Source organism: Lissotriton vulgaris, unplaced genomic scaffold (assembly GCF_964263255.1).
Source record: "Lissotriton vulgaris unplaced genomic scaffold, aLisVul1.2 SCAFFOLD_336, whole genome shotgun sequence".
Classification (NCBI taxonomy): Eukaryota; Metazoa; Chordata; class Amphibia; order Caudata; family Salamandridae; genus Lissotriton; species Lissotriton vulgaris.
This window is the reverse complement of record NW_028249992.1, coordinates 1,037,793-1,062,085: the sequence shown is the minus strand read 5'-3', so window position 1 is coordinate 1,062,085 and position 24,293 is coordinate 1,037,793. Positions and strand designations below refer to the sequence as shown.

Sequence of the window (24,293 nt, the reverse complement as noted above, 5' to 3'; positions counted from 1 at the left end):
GAAAAAGCAGTATGATACGATTTAAAATTGGGAAATTTGACCCCACCCAAAGATTTATCCCTCTTTAAAACAGAAAGAGCTATTCGAGATTTTTTACCTTTCCATAAAAACTTCAGCAGAATAGAATCTATTGACTTGAAGTAATGATTAGGAATGTGAATAGGAGTCATAGAAATAGTGTAGAGGACCAAAGGAGCTAGCATCATTTTTATGGAATCCAAGCGTCCCCACCAAGAAAGAAAGAGAGGGTTCCAACGGTTGGTAGAAGTAGTGATCTTAGTAGAGAGAGATTCGAAATTAAATTTGAGGGTATCAGAGAGACGAGGGGCGAACCAGACACCTAAATATTTAATCTTAGAGGGTTGCCAGGAAAAGCCAGAGGTGTCAAATAGATGCTTGAGGCATAACGGATTCAAGGGGAGGATTTCACATTTGTCCGTATTAAGTTTATATCCAGATACATTAGAGAAAGCAGATACTTGATTAAGGAAGGAAGGTAAAGTTGTTTGAGGATCTGAGCAGTAAAATAAAATATCATCAGCGTAGACCGATAACTTAACTTGCTGTTGGGGACCATATTGAAAACCAGAAATATTCTCGTCTCGTCTAATTTTGGTTAAGAAGGGTTCTAAAGCTAGAATAAACAGATGAGGAGATAGAGGACATCCTTGACGGACTCCTCTGCGAAGGGGAAAATAATCAGAAGTGATACCGTTAGCAAAAATGGAGGCATGGGGACTGGAATAAAGTAAAGAAATAAGGGAAATGAATTTGGGTGGAAAACCAAACCAACGAAGAGCTTGAAACATAAAATCCCAGCCTATTCTATCAAAGGCCTTTTCGGCATCGAGAGAAATGGCAGCTAATGGAGAGGGAAGAGAGGCGGCTCTACTCAAAATGTTAAAGAAAACACGAGAATTATCTGATGACAAGCGACCTTTAACGAATCCGGATTGCTCCGGACCGATAAGTTCTGGTAGCAGAGGGTCTAATCTAAGGGCTATAATTTTGGCGAAAATTTTATAATCAGTATTTACCAGGGAAATTGGGCGATAATTTTTACATAACGTATGATCTTTATCTGGTTTGGGTATGAGACAAATTAATGCTTCTTGAAAAGTTCCCTGAGAAGAGCCAGATTGGACAAAGGACTGAAACAATAATAAAAGCCTAGGGAGGAGAAGAGAGGAGAAGTGATTGTAAAACTCAATAGTAAAACCGTCCGGTCCTGGGGCTTTGCCTCTACGGAGGATTGAAACAGCATGTGAAATTTCAGAGAGGGAAATGTCTAAATCTAATGATTGAAAATCAACATGAGAAGTGTGAGGGGAAGGGATATTCTGGAAATAGGATAGAAGGACATCAGGATCAGGGCTAGACTCGGGAGTGTATAAAGTTTGGTAAAAAGAGACAAATTGAGCTAATATGTCTTTGTCTTTGAACAAAGAAACACCAGCAGAATCTAGTAAGGACTCAATCTTTGTTTTTTCTTTGCGTATTTTAAGGTAATTAGCTAGAAGTTTGCCCATTTTGTTTTGGCCTCCATAATAGCGGGAGTTACATTTAAGGAGAGAGTTTGAAGCCGCATTAGTAGTAAACTTATTAAACTCAATTTTGGCAGAAATAAGTTCACGAAGTGAAGATTCAGAGGTAGAGTTATAATATGTATATTCTAGTTTCTTAATTTTATCCAAAAGTTGAGTTGACTTGGTAATCGACTGTTTTTTCTTTTGAGAAACAAAATTGATGATAAAACCTCTAGCAGCTGCTTTGAAAGAGTCCCAAACTGTTACAAAGGAAGACTCAGGGAGGTGGTTTAGTGTAAAGAACTCAGAGGCAAAAGCTATAAATTTAGTGGAGAAAATGGGATCTAGGAGTAAAGAATTACTAAATCTCCAGCGTCCCGAATGAGGGGAAAAGGGAATAAGGTCGATATCGACAAAAACGGGGGCATGGTCTGAGATTAAAATGGAACCAATATCTGAATGGGTGGCTAGTTGTGCTAGGGATTTGCTGAGGAAAAGGTAATCAATACGAGATTGAGAGTGATGGGTGGGGGAATAAAACGTGTATTCTTTAAGGTCAGGGTTACATAATCTCCATATGTCAACTAGAGCATAGTTTTGAATTGAAGTAATAAATTGGGAATGCATCTTGGAGGGGATAAATGTAACTTTGGAATTTCTGTCAAGAAAAGGGTCTAGAACTTGGTTGCAATCACCACCAAAAATAACATATTGTTCATTAAGAGTAACCAATTTGTCAGAAATAGCAGGCCAAAATAACGTATCAACACCTGTAGGAGCATAAACATTAAAGATAACGATAGGTATTTTATCAATGAGGAGATTAGTAATAACCCAACGGCCGTTATCATTTTCATGAGTTACAACTTAAACATTTAACTTTTTATGACATAAAATAACAGTACCATTTTTCTTACCTAAAGCAGGAGAGTGAAAAACATGTCCCACCCAGCAACGTTTAAGTTTAGTAGCTTCTTTGTCCGAAAGATGGGATTCTTGTAAAAGAGCTACATCGGCTTTAAGCCGTGCCAAGTGAGTTAGGACACGTTGACGTTTAATGGGGTTATTTAACCCCTTAACATTCCAAGTAACTACTCGGAATTTGTAACTTCAGTAAAATGATATGAGATAAGATACATTAAGAGATGAGTGAGGAAATGAAGAGAATCGCAATGAAAATGCGAAAAACAGTAAATGTAAGAGAAAGAGATCAAAAGAGAATGGAGATGATATAGTAGAGGAAGAAAAGAGAAAGAATTGAATAAGGGAAGAGAAAAAGAGAAACAATAGAAAAAATAGAGCAAAGTACAGAAAGGAGTAACATCTCAACTAATAGCGAACAAGTCAAGAGAACTGAGGGATGACGACGTCAGAAGAGGACGACATCAACAACGGAGACTCACATCGTCAAACACCTGAGGAACCAGCGAAGGATCAAAATGAAGGGAAATACGGATACACCGGGATGAAGAGACACGAGGTTGGGATCTGTAAAAAGATAAAAATTAGAAGAAACATTAGAGATACATACGAAGAGTAAGATAAGAAGAGAGCACAAGAACAGTTGCACAACAGAGGTAGGATATATAAAGGTAGGAGGTATTCATTGAAATACAGGCATTAGAAACAAGTAACGGCAGGAAAACATAGAGGTAGACAAATGAGAAAACATGGTAAAACAAAGATGGTTAAACAGGTCTTGCAGTGTCCATGTTTACGGTTTCGTGACGACGAAGGAACTCTTCAAGGACGAGTGGGTCTTCAAAAGTAGTTGTTCTTTCCTTGTAGGTCACCTTGAAGAGGCATGGATGTAGCAGTCCATATCGGGAGCCAAGGGCTCTCAAACGTGGTCTTAAATCAAGGAACTGTTTTCGACGATCAGCTGTGACTTTAGCAACGTCTTGAGAAAGGTATAGCCTATGACCTTCCCATATAATTTGTTTTTTAGTCTTTGCTGCTGATAACACTTGAAGAAGATCAGTATACTGGAGGAACAGCATGACTCCGCGGGGCTTAGTGGAGACTTTAGGACCAAGTCTGTGCGCACGTTGGATATTAAGAGAGGTGGAAGGAGGAAGATCCACAATTTTTGGCAAAAATGTTTGGAAGAAAGCTGTTGGATTGGATCCCTCTGTAAGTTCCGGAAGATTATAAAGGCGAAGGTTATTCCTCCGGTTGCGATTTTCCAACTCTTCCGACTGTCGCTTCAAGAGAAAGATATCCTTTTCTAAGAGTGTAATTTTTGCGCAGGAAGATTGAAGAGTCTCTGTAGATTGTTCCACCAACAGAACCCTCGACTCCAAAGTAGACCATTTGTCGTGAAGAAATTGTAAAGTTTTAGTTGTCTCAGCCATGAAGGGTTTGAGTGCACGAAGCTCCTCCAGAATGAGATCCATTGACGCAAAATGCGCTGAAGAATCTGGAGAGGGAGGGTCTTTTTTCAAACGTTTTGTTGAAACAGGTTGTAGAAGCTTACTGGGTGGAGTAGCTTTAGGAATTGCGCCGTGAGCAGCATTTGGTTTGATGGGAACAGAATCATCCATAGTGTGTGGCGCAGAGTCAGAGTCTGAGGAAAGTTGTGGTTTGGTCTTTGAAGGTGTAAGCTTGAGGTTACGGAGCTTCCCCATAAATAACGGGGGAAGGAAGCGCAGTGACACCACAACTTGCAGAGGAGAAAAATGTTGTAAATATGATGCAGGAAATATGCCTTATGGTGAAAAAAGCACAACGAGGAATGATGAGATGCAGCAAAATGGTCGTCACTAAAACATATACTGTCTCCTCAGAGAAACCAGGAAAATTGTTGAGTGATGTTATCACCTCATGTCAGGGAGAAAACGAACTGAAGCGCCAATATGACATAGGAAGGTCAATAGAGTCAATGCGGAGCAGCGTGACAGTTTGTTGTGTAAAGAAGGATAGCAGACATGAGGAAGTAGCGCTGAGTTAGGCTGAGAGAAAATGGTGTGTTTCCTGCAAAAGAGCCAATAAACATGCATCACAAGTGAAGCGATATGGTGTCGGAGAGGAGACTGTTATGCCAAGAGGTCGGTGTTTGAAACATCCGCATTCCGCGCGCTGAAGTGAAAAAGCGGCGTTTGGTGAATGAGGGAGTTTCGCGGTAAAAACTGGAGAAAATGCAGGCCGCTGAAGAGCGAAGCGCGTCACTGGTGAGAATATCGCACACCGCCGGTGTAGAGGAGAGCGGCTTAGTTCTCCCTGCTCACCTCATGTTCCGGCGGTGGAATCTGGCATCAGCGCTCACATTCGTCTGGTGAATGCGGAGAAAATCGCCGGCTCCGGTGAACGGCTGACGGAGCTCCGAGGTCAAGCCGCCATCTTGTACGGCGTTCAAGCCACGCCCCCCCCCAATGAGATTCTTGAAACGGGCAACGTCTGTGGTTGCGGCTCCTATAGCGAACTTGATTAATGCATCCCTTACCCAGGGTGCGGTGCCGCCGAGCTGAAAAAGAGCGGTTGTAAAGGCTCTTCTGAAGAAACCCAATCTGGATTCGTCAGATTTGGCTAACTTCAGGCCCATCTCTCTGCTGCCGGGTCTTGGTAAGATCGCTGAAAGACTGGTTAATCGACAACTATCCGTCTTTCTGGAATCCAATGGCTTGCTGAGAGATTCACAAACGGGCTTTCGGCCAGGGCAGGGCACAGACACCACCCTCTTGGCAGCTGTTGAGGAAGCAAGGAGCATTTTGGATTCCGGAGGGTCAGTGGCAGTGACCCTCCTGGACCTCAGTGCTGCCTTTGACACTGTAAACCATCAAGTGTTGATCCAACGGCTGTCCAATGTGGGGGTCACAGGAGTGGCGTTGCAATGGCTTAGGTCATTTCTGCATGGTCGTACCTATCAGGTCTGGGAAGGCAGCGAGAAGTCTCCATCTATCCCCCTCCAGTGGGGTGTGCCACAGGGCTCCTCGTTGAGCCCTACGTTGTTTAACATCTATATGGCCCCCCTGGAGGATGTGGTGGCCCCTTTTGGGAAAAAAAATTGTCAGCTATGCTGACGATACCCAGCTGGTGGTCGCATTGTCTCAACTGGAGAAGAACCCAGACGCGCTGCGCCTATGCCTGACCAATGTACACACCTGGATGTGTGAATCGTTGCTTAAACTAAACGGTTCCAAGACTGAGATAATGCGGTTAGGGCACAAGACTCCCTCTCTCCCTTTGACCGTTTGGCCCAGCTGCCTGGGGGAGCTCCCCAGCCCCAAGCAGGAGATCAAGAGCTTGGGAGTATGGCTGGAGCAGGATCTCTCCTTTAAAACTCAGGCCAAGAAAACGGCGGGGGTCTTCTTTGGGCTTCTTCGTTCAGCCCGTAAAGTCTTGCCCCTCCTCACCTTGCCATAGAGGAGGTTACTCATCCAGGGGTTAATTATCTCCAGGCTTGATTACTGCAATGCCATATTCCTTGGTGCTCCGGAAGCCACGCTCAGTAAGCTGCAGCAGGTGCAAAATGCTGCGGCTAGGCTGTTGACTAACACATCAAGGAGACAATCAGCTAAGCCCGCCTTGGAAGCATTGCATTGGCTCCCGGTGAGAGAGAGGGTCAACTTTAAGGCTCTCTGTACGGCCCACAAAATTCTTCAAGGGACCCTTCTTCAGGGAAGCTAGTGGTGCCTTATAAAGCCAACAGAACTCTTCGCTCCGATCAAAAACTTTTGCTACAGGTCCCCAGGGTTCACAAAGCTCGCACTGGAGGCAGAAGATTCTCGGTGCATACAGCCACCCTTTGGAATTCGCTCCCTTTGCAACTGCGTCGTGAGACTTGCATCCTTCGTTTTCGGAAGTCTCTGAAAACACACCTTTTCCCATCCTAACACGCTGGATAGCCTCGCATTGGTCTGACGGACTCCTTGACAAGCGCTGGGTTGCCCAAGGGTAACCACGCGCTATATAAGACTCAAATAAATAAATAAAAATAAGATCTTCCGGACACAGATTGAATAACAAGGGTACCAATATGCATGCTTTCTTACTTCCCCTATTCCTGTGAACACTTCAAAAAATGTCTTACACTCATAACATTTGGATTACAGCTAATAAAGCGAGAAATTTCAGTATTTCTACTACCAGCAAAAGAGAATTTGAAAATTGACAAAAAACATTAGTTGTGATTTCGTACAAAATGTTGAACTGGCTACATTACCAGTATAGTACAACTATGTGTAGAAAAATGAGATTCTCTAAAGACAATTGGGAGTTTGGTAATTTTGTGCAGTTCATTAACCCAAACCCGCATGTTGATATGGATATATTTTGCTGTTGTTTTATAGCTGGATTGCAGCATTAATCTTAACCTGCGGTTTGTAGGGTTTTCTTGTCTGATGCCCTCTGCCCCTAACTTTTTTTTTCATGTCTTACTGTTTACAGTACGCACAGAGCAGGTTTTGGGTCAATCCTTTTTAGGCCGAGGACTCTTCGCACTGCGTAAGCAGTGGGCCGAGCTCTTAAGATTTTGTTTCTTAGTGTAGGGGGCTTGAACCCGCCCCTCTTCTCCATTGTCTGGCCTCGTAAATGCTGGCCAGCCATTGGAGGAGAGGGGCGTCACTCCCTTTAAACCCCATCTCTTTCGAATTCGGGGGCGTGTTTTTTAGGTTCTTTCTATCTGTGACGTCATCCGTCACTCACCAAAAAACACACCTCCGATTCTGAAATTCTGAGCTTTGTGGCAGCCATTTCTGTCCCACCGTGTCCGGCCCTTGTTCACTCATCCCTTGAGGATGTACGGCGGGTCAGTGTTCACACCCTTTGGCTGCCGGTCTGTGGCTGACCAGTCTTTCCTTTCACCCCAGCAGCAAGATCTGGCTGCTGCAAAGCAGCCGAGGGGCTGCTGGGATCGGCGGCTTTAAATTCCTCGATAGAAAGTGTGCCTGGAGAGGGCGGGTTTCATTTGTCTTTTTGTTACACTCCCGGCGCGTCATATCTGCTTCTAATCTTGTTAGTAATTAAAAGCTCGTTTCACACCTCGCCCCTCTCTCCAGTCTGGCGGAAAGAGAGGGTTTGAGAAGTTGTTTCTCCCACTTTTGCATCCATTCTGTCTCACCGCGATGCACGGGCTGTCTGTCTCTCTTATAACTTCTCCGGCTGTGGGAGCCGCTCCCAGCACTCTCCTGGCTTCTGCCAGTGTCCCCTGTCTGTCCAGAAAGGAACTACTGGACTGGGGTTGAGTTCACCAATTCTGAAGCTCTTCTTTCATAAGCGACAGATCCGATCGCCGTCTTTGTGTAAAGGCCTGAACTCATGCAGGAACCTGTAAAATGACATGTATGAGCAGGCATCAGCGGAGGCAGGAGAGCAGACATCAGCGGATGCAGGAGAGCAGACATCAGCGGATGCAGGAGAGCAGACATCAGCGGATGCAGGAGAGCAGACATCAGCGGATGCAGGAGAGCAGACATCAGCGGATGCAGGAGAGCAGACATCAGCGGATGCAGGAGAGCCGGCATCGGAGGAGGCAGGAGAGCCGGCATCGGAGGAGGCAGGAGAGCCGTCATCGGAGGAGGCAGGAGAGCCGTCATCGGAGGAGGCAGGAGAGCCGTCATCGGAGGAGGCAGGAGAGCCGGCATCGGAGGAGGCAGGAGAGCCGGCATCGGAGGAGGCAGGAGAGCCGGCATCGGAGGAGGCAGGAGAGCCGGCATCGGAGGAGGCTGGGTGCAGCCCTCAGAGGCCCTCAACCCTTCGCTGATCGCTTCCTTCTTGACAGAATGTTGATCCCACCCCCAGCACCTAAGGAAATATGTTTCAGAGTTTCAGAGACCGAACGTGCACTTCCCAGAGGTGCTTCCTGGACACTGAGATGCATGCTGCCTGGCTGCACGAGGCTAGGACAAAGCCAGACAAGATCGGATATTCTATCTAGGGATTTGTAGGGCTCAATGCCTGCCCATTGAGTGTCCGACGCTATTTGTAAGCGCTGATCCGGAGTGTCCCGGATGCACAACTCAAAAGCCAAGTTTTAAGAAGGCTCTTGGAGACCAAGATGTCCTCCGTGGCACGAAGATGCTGTGGGAGGGTATGCCATACTTTTTGCGTTCAGGAAAATGACCTGCCACCCTACTTTTCCATATAAATTTGGGAAGATTTGCTCCTAGCTCTTCCCCAGCCCTCAACCCTTCCCTCCTGCCCCCTTAGACTGAGGAATAATCAGCATGAATCCCTCCAGCGAATGCGCCAGCAGAGATGGAGTACGAGCTTCCCTGCGGCAAAGCAACCACAGGTGGGCAGACCTTTTTGGTGAAGTAATCTCCAATAACTGAGCTTTCTTGTGAAAATCCCCTCTTTTTTTTCGTCTTCCAAGAGCCCTTCAGCCTCCACCCAGTGTAGTGGCAAGCACGGGACACACCACAGTCCTTAGAATTAGGTGCTGTTAAGACTGTCTCCAGTAAGACATGTGCAGGAGTCCAGCAATCACCCCCTTCCTACGCCCCAATACTAAAAGCATCTTCTGCACATCAAGCCCAGTGGTTGCTTTTAAGCCATCCAGGTGGGGATCACACATCTTTTTTGAAGTGTACAGGTGTTGCGTACCCTCTCAATTTGTCACCTAGTGACCTACCACTTAGAGCATTTACCTGCTACTCTGACCTTTTATAGCTTTTTTTTGTTGGTGGCTCTGTGTGGGTGGCTCTGTCTGTGTGAGGGTGGTTCAGTGTAGGTGGCTCTATGTGAATGACTGTGTGGGTGGCTCTGTGTGGGTGGGTGGCTCTGTGTGGGTGTAAATGCAATCGGTCATGCATTTGCGAGCGATTTAAGCGATTGGTATTGTAAATGACAATGCCATTTATTTAACGATTAAGCTATTAGCAATGTAAATGACTGCCATTTATTTATGATTTTAAAAAAAATATAAAGAAATGTCATGAGCAATGCCAATAACTCTACCTTTATTAATGCCGAGACCATTGCATTGTAAATGCTTGTTACCCATTGCTTTGAGGCCGTATCCGTCACATCTTGGATCAGCCCTTTGGAGCATACATCTCAAATTGTCCGTGGATTTTTAGTGTAAATTCTGCATCACATAAGTGTTTCCATTACAATGCAATCAAGGACAGGTTTGCAGTAGAAAAGTACATTGAATCATTACACTTTGCCACGTTCGATTGGTTATCTCGTGCATAAATGTATATCTACAGTTATCTTTTTTTTTGGTTTTCAATGCACGGGCTTTTATTCGTGCTTTTTGTCTAGACCAGGGGTCTCCAACCTTTTCTGTAGTGAGAGCTACTTCTGATCAGTGAAAATCGTCGTGAGCTACTAAAGGCCAAGCAACTCTCGAATTGTTGCCAGAGTCCCCCCACACACAGCTTCATTGACTAAAGGGCCAGACCAGAGAAAAAGCTACCCATTTAGTATATGCAAAGCACAACATGAAACCAAAAAATCTATTACGGCTTCCCTGTTGAACAGATTGTGTGATCCTGGCCTCTGCAGTCACCAGCAAAGCACACTACAATCATAAAATTATAGGGACTTGCAGAGCTGTGTAAAGCTACCAACATGCTGAAAACCATAAACTGAATGTCTGCCTCTCATTCCTGGTCATCAACTACACTGCTCCGTCCCATAGCACAGTAAAGGCACCTTGGCGGTCATCCCGTATGACACAGAAACACTTCCACACAGGATCACATGACAATGACAACACCATACCAATCACACATCCTACATGGCATAGCCTGCTGGCCGTATATGTAAGCACCTCATTGCCCCACAAAGGGGTAATAAGCTCTTAAAAAAATATAAATGCTGCAATACAACAATTTTAGTACATTGTGCCTTCTTTTTCTTTATTATCACACATAACTGTAACTTGAAATGCTTGAGTTCAGGGTGTGCACTGTGCAAAAATCTCCCCCAATAGAATATAAAGCTGTTACACATGACTTGCCTCTTAGTACATTAATATAGCATTGTCATACCATAAGGGACAGTGGCAGTCCATGACTGTTTCATGTTTAAAAACTATCACTTTTAAAAATGCCTCTTAATACAGTGGTGTAATTTGATGCTCCGTTGAAATGCTTCTCCGTGTTGGAGAAATAAAAGAACATTATTTTTTAAAGGATACCATTTTTGTATGACTTTTGAGTCATCTTTGCAATATTTTCACACCTGTGCTCATGCAAAGATGGGGCCATACACCTAAGCTGGATTCATGTTTCAGCTTTCCATGTTTATTGGCCTCAGAAAAATATAGTCACAACAGGGGTTGGTTAGGTACTTTTTTCAAATGGGATACATAAGTGAGGTTTTGAGCCTTATGCTCATTGTGCCATAAAATTAACACTTGATTTTAAATTTCTCTAATTATTTCATGAAATCAAAGCAGCGTTTCTCAGGGATTAAAAAAAAATAAGGTACCTCTTGCAAGTTGTCCCTAGGCACAAACCGAAACCAGGAAGTTATTATACCTTTCTCTCATCATTTCATAACATTTTAATAAAAATAAATGTAAAATGATGTTCCTGGGTCCGGTTTGGGGCCAGGAACAACTTCACAGCTGACACGTTTTCAGGTTGCTTACGTATGACATGTAGGCATAATATCCATGGAAACAAATAGATATCACAAATTGTCCCCGTCTGAGACATGAAAAAGTTTGTAGACTTACCATAACTTGCTCTTCCTGCTGATGGTTACGGTGCTAATCTGCTGGCATCAAACGTTCAACAGGGGCAGAGGCGCTGTCTCTGAAGGGGGCATGCTGCTGCAGGTCGAGTGGCATGATGTCGAGGACACTGCTGGCTGCAGTCATCACTCGTCCCTCTGTGGCCAAAAATGCATAGACTGCTCTCTTGACTGGGGCTCAGCAGAGGGCACGGACTGCATGCTGGCTGCAATGCTGGTCTACCGTGGCTGCAGATGTGTCTTTTAAACGGCAGCAGCGTGATTAGACAACATGTGCGTGCTTAACACTCTTCAACATGCAGGCCCGTCAGGAGAGGGCCATCTCTACAATCTGGACGACAGTGCGCCTTATGCGCCCTCCACATCCCGCATGAGGGCTCAGGTCAGTGCTCCTCCTGTTTTCACTGGGCGGCGCTCATTGTCTGCTAGTGCTTCGGCTTCAAAGTCCATCATTCTCGAAAGACTTGAAATCATGGATACTGCAACTGTAAGTGCATAAGCACAAACAAGTCGATTATACTGCGGGGTGAGGCAGGTTGTTGTTCACTGAGTGACTTATACCCGAGAGACAAGTTTATCACATTCTAAAAGGCACAGGTTCATTTTTGGTGGGGGGAGCTAATCCAATCCTGCAGTATGCCAAAATTACAGGGATCACATGAGAGATTTGGACTGGATTCCCAGAGGCGCCTCCTCGAACTGAGACTTCAAACGGTCCTTAACTTGGGCACTGGTGGGCGCCCGAAGATCAGAGCGGGCACCATGGAACCGGGGGAGGGAGGGGGGCTACAGTTGAAAGGTTGTTTGCTAGGCGAAGGAGCTGTGACTTGAAACTATGCACAATACTGGACGTAGAGGAAAGTGTAAGCCTAAAAGCGCAGCAACTAGATAGCAAGAGAAACTCAAGCTGAACAGACACAAGGGTGTGGGTATTATGTTTGATGCGCTATAACTGTGCTGACCAGTGGTGTGAAGTGACGTAATTATATGCTGGGAAATAAATTAAAAAACACTACCGGATATTGTGAGAGGCCACTGTAGGGCTGAGTGAGTCTCCATTTCCTTGAATCACGTAGCCAAGACCGAATTGTAATGTGCATTGTAGGTACCCCTAGGGCGGCGAAAATCTAACCATGCTTCTGACAGGCCGACTTCACCCGCTTCTCCCCGCCCCAATCTAACTTAATAGCCAATGGCAGCAGTGTAATACCGGAAGGAACGGCACGAACAGACAAGAGCTCAAATAGGCCTGAAAATAACATAATGACAGTGACAGGGTGCAAAAGTGAGCATCAGACCGCGAGCTACTGGAAGGTTGTTGGCGAGCTACCGGTAGCTCGCGATCGACCGGTTGGAGACCCCGGGTCTAGACTGTAGAGAATGCCTGATCTCTGGATGGTCCCACTGTTGGGTTGTCCTTTTGCAGTTTGGGTTAGCCTCTACCTAAGATGGTTGCTTAAAAATCTTGTGTGAATAACCAAAGTCTTGTAGATTTTATTGGCCTCAAATTTTCTACAAAATAAATGCTGTCCAAGGTATGTGCTGAAATGCAGTGAAAACATTGTTTTGCCGTGTTTAAGTAATGTTACACAATTTTATTACATACACAATACATTCTGTCCCTCTGTTTCTACGGTGAGTCCTGGTCCGACATCCGGGTTTTGTGCTGCAAAACCTTTTGTGGCAAAACCTTTGAAGGAGTTGTATGCCCAGGGTGTGCACATAATGAAAGTACAGCTTTTAGCTCGGGGTGCAAATTTTAGAAAGTCTTACATCATTTTATCAAAAATAACATTTCTGCTAAGTTAAGTACTTGTGGTAATAACATCACTAAGTGCTACCAGTATATCACGTAAAATAACACTTGAAGATCTCATAGCCACTTGATATTCATTTTGGTGTGACCAGTTGCTGTTGAAATTTTTCCTCTAGGTGGGTATAATTTCATCAGGACCATCTAATGCAATATTATATAAGAAATGATCTAATTAATCCGTTTATTTTGTGCCTTATATTTTGTAGAAATATAAGTGTCCATGAATTATGTGGCAATGGATGTCTAAAATATGTGATAGGGGTAATTTTAATTATTCATCACGAAAAGACAAACTGTACATTATAATGCTAGTCATTATGCAACAGTACATTTTCCCATGTTTTTTTAATCACACTAATACTGTCTGGAAATAGGTTACCCCTCTTTAGTACCCGTTCAATTTCTGACTAGAATAATCCGCAACCAGTTAGCCTTTGCAGAGGGCTACTCATGGCTCCATACAGGGCACTTTAAGAAACTCTTTTTGAGCCACCTAAGCTTGCAAATTATTCAGAAGGGGTTATGTGAGAAGTTAGGCAAATCCATAACTATGCGAAAAATGCAGCAGCATTTAAACCCTATATTTCTATTGCCCCAAAGTATGAAAATATTACATTGGTGTGGAAAATTTCTAAAGCAATGTAATTGTCCAATGGAAATTGCTGCAGAAATCTACTTTTGTAAGAAATCTACTCCTCCCACCTAGTATCTGAATCAATTTGATGGGTTGATGTATATCAAAGCTCCAATAGGCACTCCTGGGGTGATGACAGTACATTTATTTATGCAGACTTGTTTCGGCAAACATCCGTTCTCAATGCTTAAAATGTATGTCTTAAGCACATGATATTAGCTTTCTTTGAATCATACAAGCACTTTCCTCATTAGTGAATTCCTGATAGTTGAAAGCAAGAAAGGGATGCAGATACGTATTATCGATTCTGGCTGTTTTATTGGCAGGGCAATGTCTCCTTGATTATTAATGAATTGTCGGCTTAGATGTCCCAAAATACCTTTCTACCACAATTGGTGAATATAGTCATTGTCCTCATTGCCACAATTAACTGTGCTCTGCATTTCAGTCTCTTACTGCTTCATGCCGTGTGCGGCAGTGCTGTCACAAACTGCTCTCTCCTTGCACTGCCGCCGGTTCGTGAATCCTCATTGCAAAGAAAGCTAATGTCAGTTTTTTGACAGCAGCTAATCTTTGCCATATTTTTTATAAACCTGATCAACTAGATGGAATTGACAGACCATCCGTAAAACCTTATATAAACATTATGGGGATATAAGACATGCACGGGAGCTCACCAAAGCATCCGTGGGGCAATATATATTAATGGCAGAAGAAGGCGGACCTCCTTCTTGCTTACCTGTTAGTTATCTCTTAAGAGACATCACTCGTTGGGAGCGAAGCCTTCTTTTCCGCCTCAGTTCGGGCACAATAAATATTTGCTGTGCTTCCCCATAGGATATCAACCCAATATTGAGGATCTGGCTTGCCCCTGTGGTAATTTAGGAATATAGTCTATGCTGCATTTCGTTTTTCTGTACCCTCTATCAAAAATACAGTATGCAGTTCCTGATACCATTTTTTAGGCCCATAGGAATAACTGATTTTAAGGTTGCATATAAATCTATTTTTCAGCTTAACGATGATTTAACATATCGAGTTTGTACCTTTTTTAAAAATGGCTATGCAATGAATAGAGCACTATGCATGGAATTTAATAAGTTTGCATTTTTTCGCTGCTATTCTTCTAGTTTTTACTCTCATTATGCCCATTGGCACTTTTATACGATGCTGCTATTTGTAATTCTAATGTGATCTAATAATTTGTCCATTTTTGCTGCTATTTTCTGAAATATTCGCACCTTGCACTTTGGCACTTTAGTATTGAAGCTGCTATTGAATATGCGTGATAACTTTGCAATATCTTTATCGGCTAGTTTTATAGCTGATTTTTGCTTTAAATTTTTATGACTGATTATGTAAATGATTATGAGAAATGTTTGTACTTTTATGGATATTGCATATCCGAATACAGACCAATGAAACTGAAAGCTAATGTCATGGGCATAAGACATATATTTTTTAACCATTGAGAGCGACTGTTTGCTGAAATGCATCTGCATAAATAAATGTATTCTCGTCACCGCGCGAGTGCCTATTGGAGCTTTTATCGTGATCCCTACCATCACGTTTGGAGGCACCCGCCTAAAGAGTTCAGCATTTGTAGGTGAGGACTGGAGATTATATATCTATGTCTATTTTGTAATCTGGTACCTCTAATCTAACCTTTCCCATGTCGAACAGCCATGGAAAGTCTTACCGCAGTCTAAAACTTCTATACTGCTCTACCACCGTAGTCCCAAACCTTACTAATGTCGCTTACCATTGGATCCATACCTTTTTGTACTGACTCCTAGGTACTGTCTCTAATTGCTTGCATTCCCTCCCATTATAGACTCAACCAGTTCCCCCTCAACTCTCTGCACAGGCTCCATATTCCCTGTCCTGCTCTAACTCGACCCAGTCCCTGCTTGCTTCCTTCTCCCCTCGCATCACACTCTTTGCCCCCCTATTTAGGTCTTGCCTGACCCAGCGCATGCTTTGGTCTGGCGAAACTTTTAGTAAGGGCTTCAAAAAATGCTGCCATGACCGTCCTAGAGCTTGAGTGCATGTGCGCACGCTTTGCGTGCCTCAATTACATTAAGTTATGCGCGGGTGCTGCCGCGATTGTAGCAGAAGTAAAGAACTAGAAAAACATCTATTTCTTTACTTTTGCTGTAATCGCGGCACCCGCAAATAACTTTTAACATTGAAACGCGGGTGCCGTGATTATAGCAAAAGTAAAGAGACAAAAACATCCATTTCTTTACTTTTCCTATAATCAAAGAAATGTTTTCTATTTTTTTGTTATAATCGAGGTACCCGTGCCTTACTTTTAACATTAAAAGTAAAGCGCGGGTGCCGCGATTATAGCGAAATCTCCGTGTTAACAAGACATCATTGCCACTGGGCATACACATGCACGTTCTGAAACATTTTGAGTTATAGTGGCCACAGTTTGCATTAAGACCTCAGCAGAAAGAAAGTCTGAACTGACCACCAAATCTAAGAAAATAGGCACATGTTTAAATATGATAAAACATATATTTGTTTTTTAATGTTTCTCTGTGTTTAGGAGAAGAAGCAGCGGCGAGCTGAGAATTTGAAGAGGCGCTTGGAGAATGAAAGAAAAGCAGAAATAGTTCAAATAGTAAGTGCTTTCTGCCTTTCCACATCATGTCCGTTACCTTGTTTGTTGTTCAGCAGAAGATTTTACATTCTTACTGTTCCAAGCATCAGCCAGCTAATCAGCATGGTCTTTCGGTCTACATGGAATCCATCATTCCACAGATATTCCCTTGGACTCTTGTTTTTGGGTGTCGCCTGCTAGAAAGCACATATGCTATCTATTTGCAAGCTTACACTGGGCTTAGAAACTTCACATGTTTCACATTTGTTGGCTTCATTGTCATTTGCTTGCTTTTTATTCATTAACCTTTGTGGGCTTTACTTCCCCTTTTTGCATTTGTCCTTTCCCTAGAGCATGGTCACATTACTTGTCCTTCCGTTGCTCAGTTTTCAGGTCTTACTTTTTCCTTTTTAGGTTTTCCCTACACCGTGCTTGTGAAATCTCTTGTAATGCAGTGAGGGTGGGGAGAGGGGAAGATTCTTAAAAGGTGCTTAGAGCCCACCTATTACTTACTTTTTACCTAACATTGGCTGTCTCCCACATCAATCTCTGCTGCGGTCTTTCTATTGGCAATTGGCTTCTCCTGGCCACAGATTTCCTCCTGGGCTTAAGAGTCTCAGTCCAAACCTTGGTGCTTGTGTTCCGTATCCTTCCACTAGCCACAGGTACTTTAAAAATATATATATATATTATATTTTCCACATGCATTCTACAGAATGCTTGTTTCTGGTGTCCTCTTCATGCATCCACAGTCTGCTCCTTAACCCTTGGCCAACCCCCCAGCTCTGCTCGACCCAAATGTATTGCTGAGATTTATGAGCATCATTGTCCACATCTGAGGTGGTCCATGCTAACCCCAGAGGCGAAATATTTATGAATATTGCAGACGTTAGGTGACTGCTGTAAGATGGCGGGCTGCTGGCTGCAAGTTGTAGTTTACTACTTTTTCCTGTGTTCTCTAGACCCATCCGATGTCCGTGACATCACATTGGTTCTCCCAACCCCCTAAACAAACCCCCATGTTTAATTAGATCTGAAGATATTGGAGCACTTTATGAGAGCACCAGTTATATTACTGAAATGTGCTGTGGTTTAAAAACATAAAATAATAATAGTTATTTAAGGCACTGGAGAGATTACGTGATTTGGCAAGGATCACAGAATATTCAGCTGAGATTGAACCAGATTCCCAAAGTCTGCAGTTCTTACCCTATGCCACTTGTTTAAACATAACTAGAAACCGTTGACAAAGCCAACAGGTTCCAAAGACGAGACCGTTTGGCTTTGCCAATGCTTATTAGTCATGTTGTCTTTTCGCCGGCTCCTGCCCACATCCTATTCTAATTTTGAACGTCCTTGTGTTTCATATGCTCTTACATCCATATTTTTACTTCCACTCTTTTTACACCTTTTCTCTTTCTTTTTTTGACCTAATCACCATGACTACTACTGCTCTCTGTGTGTCAGTATGCCCTTCTCCCTCTACTTGTATCTCCCTTCTGGTTTGTGTCTTGCTGTCTTATTTGCCAGTTACCACAACTCTTCTTTTTGTTTGGTCTCGCCTCTGGTCAGTCTCAATTCACTCTTTCATAGGCATGCTTTCTTTGCGGTATTCATTCTCCCTCAGCTGTCTTGCTGTGAAACATCCATTTAACTGGCTGTATTATTTTACACGTGCTATCGGATAAAGCTATTGAATTTTCTGACAATACTGAAATAAGGCTTCTGCAAGGTGTGTGCTTACTAGGTGTTTAGGTCTTCCACTTTGGAGCCTTTGTATTCCACATTAGTAACTGTTTTTTTTGCATATCCTATTTTGCCAATGGGTTGGCCAGTTGGCCGTTACCTATGGCCAGGTGGGTGAGTGGATGGTGAGAGATTTAGAATTTATATTAATATCTCCAGTCTGGTTGGTAGTTGTTGTAACTTGCCACTGAATGTTTGTGTTCATTATCTCTGTTTGCAACTAGTGCCTGATTGCAGTGCAGAATCTCCGATTATCACTTTGAGGCGTTATGTTTCAGTTTTAAGCTTGCCCTTGCCTGTACATGACTGCATTACTATGGAGCTCTGGTCCACAACATTGTGCACAAGAATGGGAATAATACTGTTTCACCCTGCTACCTTGTCTCTGGCTCTCTTGCAGTCCTGTGTTTGAGCTGCTGATTTATCTTTCTTTATCTTGTTGGTTGGTGGGCACCCTTGTTTGGGACCTTCTCCTTGGGCCTCTTTCCCTTCCTGTGTTGGTATCCCAGTTCTACACCCATAAAACACTTTGCAGCATGGGTAATTCATAAATATCCCTCTTCCCTTTTAGATCACGAATCCTGCCAAGCTCAAACGAGCCAAGAAGAAGCAACTTCGACGGGTCGAGAAGCGAGACACACTGGCTTTGCTGAATCGTCAGGCTGCACACAAGAAAGGTGCAAGCAAAAGGAAACCCAAAGTCCTGGAAAAGCCTGTGGCAGAGGCGGAGCCAAGCATGGGCTGACTGCTGTGACTTGGAAGGAGACATTCACCCTTTCTCTGCCCAGACTTCCTTTGATTCGGAACTGCACGCTGCTCCTGGCATAAACAAGTCCATCTATCTGGTGTGTGATGCTTCTGATGCCTTCCTTTGCACATGGGCACGCTGATTGATGTCCTTAAGGAGTAGGTTTAACCCTCTTATAGAGGTGCGAAAAAGTGCCAGTATTAACTGGTGATATGCAGATATATTTGTGTATTAAAGGCTGTATTAATTTAACCCGCTTCGTTTGTGAATTGTAGACCGTTAACACCAATGGTAGAAGCACTACAACCAAACGGCTACACTTCAAGGTCTGAGACTGTGGGTGTTATGGGTCAAATATGTATACAGCTAAACTTTGGGTTGTTGGCCTTAGGACCATCTTCAGTACTTGAGTAGCTGATCTGCTTTCAGGTGTATTCGCAGATGGTACACAACTAATTTTATGAGGTCTGGATGTTATCTAAATTATGCAGGAGACCTGCAAATTATGTAGCACATTTTCAACCATTTAAGCTAGAAACATACGGCCTGTTTAACAAAGTTAAAATTGCACTTTTGAGGTTTTTTTTTATTCTTTGTTATTCACAAACTATGGGGTCACATTTTAAAGAGGGGAGGGACTGAGCAGTCTGGACTGAACTCTGCACATACAATGTTCGGCTGTCCTATCTTTTAAGTGCAAGTTTACTTTATCAGGCCCATGATTATTTGTAAATTCTATATATTATCCTAATTATTTCAGATTTTGCATCAAACTTGGAAAATCCGTAATTGTGCAGTCAACACTGAAACGTCAAAATCAAAAAACTGTCCCTAGCCATTTTTTTATTTTTTTATTTAAATGCACAATTGGTTCATTCTGATTCTATTTGTGGTCCATTGTTAGCTGCACTTAGAAGAAAACAACCTTCTCAAACTAATTACCCCAAAATGTGATATGGTCCACTATTGCCATCTCGGGGTTCTGCCTTCGTTCTCCTTGTTTATAATGTCACAGGAACCCCCTCGGTTCCAATAATGGACCATATTACACAACTGGACTGTAGATGACCGTTTTATATAGTTGCGGTAGGTCTTTCCCATCGTTCTACCAATGGGGAGAAAATCCCAAAGATAATCCAGCTAATCTGCAAGATCTGCCTTTTTTCACTAGGGTGTGCTTTCCAGATCACTTCTTGATTTTACAGGCAAAATTACTCGTCCTCCTGACTGAGGGGATATTTAATCTTAAAGTTCAGATGTTTTTAATCAACAAGGATCCCTGTTCTGCCAGTTTTAACGTCTGCAGAGGCTTATGGCCTTTAGCATCCTATTGGCCTACATGCAGAGCTATTAGTAAGCCGGGAATCGCTTCTAGATCCCATTCTGGCACCCGGGGGTTATTCATAAGGTGACAAATTGATTTAAAAATAGTGTGCCTGCTAGAAATATTGTCACCAAAGGCAAGTAACCTGATCTTCGTATAAAGCAAAAGGGCGGGTGGATGGGTATGGTATACACTAAGTCATAAAAAAGTTATGCAGCAAACATAATATTTGCATATGAAAAGTGCTCAAAGGATATTGGGAACGACCACCCAACGTTGCCAACTATGTAGACCGAAGTCTATATGTGCAAAACTTTAAGATTCAATAGCCTGAGCAACAAGAGTCCGTAATGAGTACGCGCAGTTTTTTCATAGAACTCTTCTCTGATCTCGATTATTCCAAGTTAACACGTGTTTCGTCACTGTGGAAGTATCCACGGACTTCCTTTGGTCTAAAAATAAACTAGTAAGCTCAAGTTAAGACCGCTATAACCACAGCAACAATTATCAATAAAGTTAAAATCCGTTTGTTACAGAAACAAAGCAGAAGCTGATAAGTAACATGAATGTAGACTCCATTTGAACAGTAACTGAGATGAAGTAATGAATCAAGGTAGGGAATGTCGACCAGGTACACATGAGAACCAGAAATGGTGCTTTAAAGAAAATAAGTCTGAGAAACCAATGCTCAAGTGCACACAGGCAAAATCATAGGAGTATCACACGCCAAGCCAACTCACCCAATGCGTCAATTAGTTCCTTATTGGCTTCTGCTTTGTTTCTGTAACAAACTGATTGTAACTTATTGATAATTGTTTCTGTGGTTATATCGGTCATAACTTGGGCTTGCTTGTTTATTTTTATCCCTGAGGAAGTCAGTGGTTACTTTCACAGTGACGAAACACGTGTTAACTTGGAATAAAGGAGATCAGAGAAGATTTCTCAGAAAAATCTGTGTAGACTCATTACGGACTCTTGTTGCATGGGATATTGAAGCTACGGTTTAACCTTTTCTTCGTGCTTGGCAGTCAGCTCAGTTGCTAGATCGGTGTGTGGTCCTTGAGTAGTGTGCGATGTAAGAAGTGGGATACAGTGTCAGAGCATTTTAGGGGGCTGTTTTCACTTGAGAGCTGTGCACTGGCAGACAAGCAGGTAGATGGGTCTGTGAGCTTCAGGACTGGGCTACACAGAAGAGCCGAGGGCTGTCTGCAGTGCTCACAGTGAAGCATGAAAGAGCTGAGACGGGTTCAAAGGTGAGCTGAGCCGAAGCTCATCACTGGGTAAGAGAAACCGTTGGAGGGAGATAATACTTTCTTCATGATGAAAGAGTTCTGGTCATTGTTTTCATAATGTAAAACTGAAAGTTGAGACGCACGCTCTAGGCAGGTACATCTTAAGGAACTTTGGGACCCTGGGCCGAATGTATATTTAGAGCCCCTCTTCGGAGCAGCTTTAAATTTGTGATTCAATTTCAGCTCTTTCGTGTCCTCTTTGCCAGGTCACTGACAGAATGTTTAGGAAGGTGAGTAACCCAATATACCCTTGCGGGCTCGGGCAGAGTTTAGTAAAATATGAATTGGCCAGCAAGGGATTTCATTTATATGAGTTTTCAGCACTAGTTTAGGACTTGTTGAAAAGCAATCAGAGTACCTAAATTTGAGTTCAATCAGCGGCTGTTCGAATAAATTTAAAAGTTTCTAACACTGAGAAAACATAAGATGTTACCACACTAACATCATAAATAACGTAAATGAATAATAAAACATGAAACCAGGATAGTTTTTTTGTCTGAGGAGTTATTATTTTTGGATTCAAGACAAAGAATAATTCTGTACAAAAAATCAACAGTAACATAAAGCAGGGTACATACAAAGATATATCATGGATATTTAAGGTATTGGTTACTTTTCCTATAGTATATCCAAGAAAAACTGTCCAGACTGCTAAAAAGGTGACAACTTGATTTCTACTATCAATCAGGAGGAAATCAACAGTCGGTACACATCATATAGTGCAGAATTGGACTAAGTGGGTCGACGTTTCGGTCTTATCTTGATCATTTACAAGACCATCATCAGGACGGAATATTGATATATACAAGGTTGACCCTTTTTTTTTGTTCCAAATCACGACACTTATAGGCTTAAGTGACGGCCTCAGCTAATTTCTTTAAGAAGCGGGCAATGTGCAGACTCAGTTTTGAGTATCACGCACTTGTGCATACAGCAGTGTTGCGAAAGACCGATTCTGGTGGTTTATTCAAATCGCGGTTCTTTTGCCAAGTGTTCACAGATATTTGTCACGATCGCGGGACGTCAGCAACGAACAGTCCGGACACTGACAGGGCACATGCACACTCAGAATACGTTTATTGTTTAGTTAATTAAAATAGAACAAGAGTCCCAATGCGTAGTACCATTAAAATGGCCTTAAATATTTTTTCCTTTTTTTGTGCTTTGTTAAAAAGAAAACAATTTATCACAAAAGTTTGCACTTCATCCTGTTACAATTAAACAAGATATTTGATAAAAGTTAGAAAATACATAAAACATAGTCTCTAGAGTTGCATCGTGCTGCCATTTTGCCAGGCCACCAGCCTTGTTTCAATTCTTCCTCGGGTCACAGATTATTTTCAGTAATATTAGTGATCTGCTGCTGTTAAAATGTGGAAAACACAGGTCACTATTTCTGAATAGTAAACACATTTAAAATTTGGACGAGTTTGCATATGCACGGTCAGTGACCTGGCCAAAGAGGGCATGAAAAAACTTAAATTCAAAGCTGTTCTGAACAGGGGCCCCAATATACATTCGGCCCAAGGCCCCCGAATCCCTATGATGTACCTCGATGGAGGGCAAACACTCCTTCAAACACCTCCTAAGATCTGGCTATACGAAAGAGCATTTAACCCCTTTGACGCTGATGACGAGCTCAGCTCGTCATGAAGTACACCTCTCGTACGCTCATGAGGAGCTGCGCTCGTCATGAACCGCGGCATTTGCGAATCTTTAGCGCACAGCGGGAAAATGCGCCGCACCGATGGTGTTAAGTAATCCGTGCCAGCCTTGATAGTGAGTCTACCAGCACCAGGACATTCTTTGAGTAGCCATGTGCTCTATAAATGTGGTGATTGATGGTAGGCCAAGTTAGACCTTAATCAGCAAAACAAGGGAAAAATGTGAAAGTATTAGTGTATAAAAAACATGAGGATAGAGAGAAGGGGTGAGATTTGAGTCAAAGTGGGGACAAATTGAAGAGCAGCTGAAGGGCTCGAGTGGAGGGAGAGAGTAAGCTCTCGAAGTGCAGTGACTTTAAAGCTGTTGAAGAACTGGTGGAGTTTTATCCTCTTCCTTCAGTAAGCACAGACGGGTAGGTACAAGCTGCCACCTAAATAAGATGACTTTTGTAGGTGGTGTGACCATGGTGAACCCAGGTTCCTAGTTCTTCCTTTATAGAAGAGTGTGACATGCTCCTCAACAGTGTACACGCAGGTTCTAAGGTGAAGGAGGAGGGAAGGCGGTGCACACACCCCTGCACTCACAGTTATTGCAGCCCTTTGAATTTAGAGCAGGAGCGGTGTCTTCAGGGCACAGTGCTAAAGCTTTCGGGAAAGTCCTGACATGACCCTCCAGTGTACAGGTGTTTTAGCAGGCTGAAGGCAGGGTGTAGTTCCGCAGTGCAGAGGTGCTACAGCTTGGTTACTTCTGGGGATCGAAGCACTTCATTCATTTGAGGTGCCCTGATGCTGTAGTCGGGGGTAGAGGCACTACAAGCTACTACAGAGCCTGTGTGTTGAAAGGGGTGCATGGCATCCTACAGCTGAAGTCAAAGGAATATATGACGTTCCAACGAATTCCGTTGCAACGCATGCCTTTACCACGCATGCGTTACAACGGAATTCGTTTACCACGCATAACATTTACCACAATTACTAGCGTGGTGACGTCATACGTCGTTAAGAGAAAGCGGATGTTTTTTTCCGTTTTCTCTTAAACGACACTGATACCCGACGTGACTTCAGGTGAGTTTCTTTTTTGGGGGGGAGACCCCCCAAGCCCCCCTTTTTTTACTTTTGACCTTTACCACATATACCTTTACTACAAACCTCGTAGTAAAGGTATGCGTGGTAAAGGCTTTCGTGTTAACCACGCATGCGTTGTACTGCATGCGTGGTTAGCGATTTCGTTGCAAAGGCTTCGTTGTAATGGCCGTTTCATTTGATCGTGTTCAAACACGACCTAAAGAG

General features: G+C 43.1%; 1 protein-coding gene across 1 annotated transcript in view; it reads left to right on the top strand.

Annotated features, from left to right (window-relative positions):
- LOC147663433 (uncharacterized) overlaps positions 1-18,975 on the top strand; it is a 53,670-nt gene extending 34,695 nt beyond the window's left edge. Inside the window, exons 3-4 of the mRNA XM_086950464.1 lie at positions 16,176-16,250; positions 18,547-18,975. Of these exons, the coding sequence (XP_086806590.1) occupies positions 16,176-16,250; positions 18,547-18,720 (249 nt within the window). The 3' untranslated portion in view covers positions 18,721-18,975. The remainder of the gene's footprint in view (positions 1-16,175; positions 16,251-18,546) is intronic.
- Positions 18,976-24,293: the final 5,318 nt, after the last annotated feature.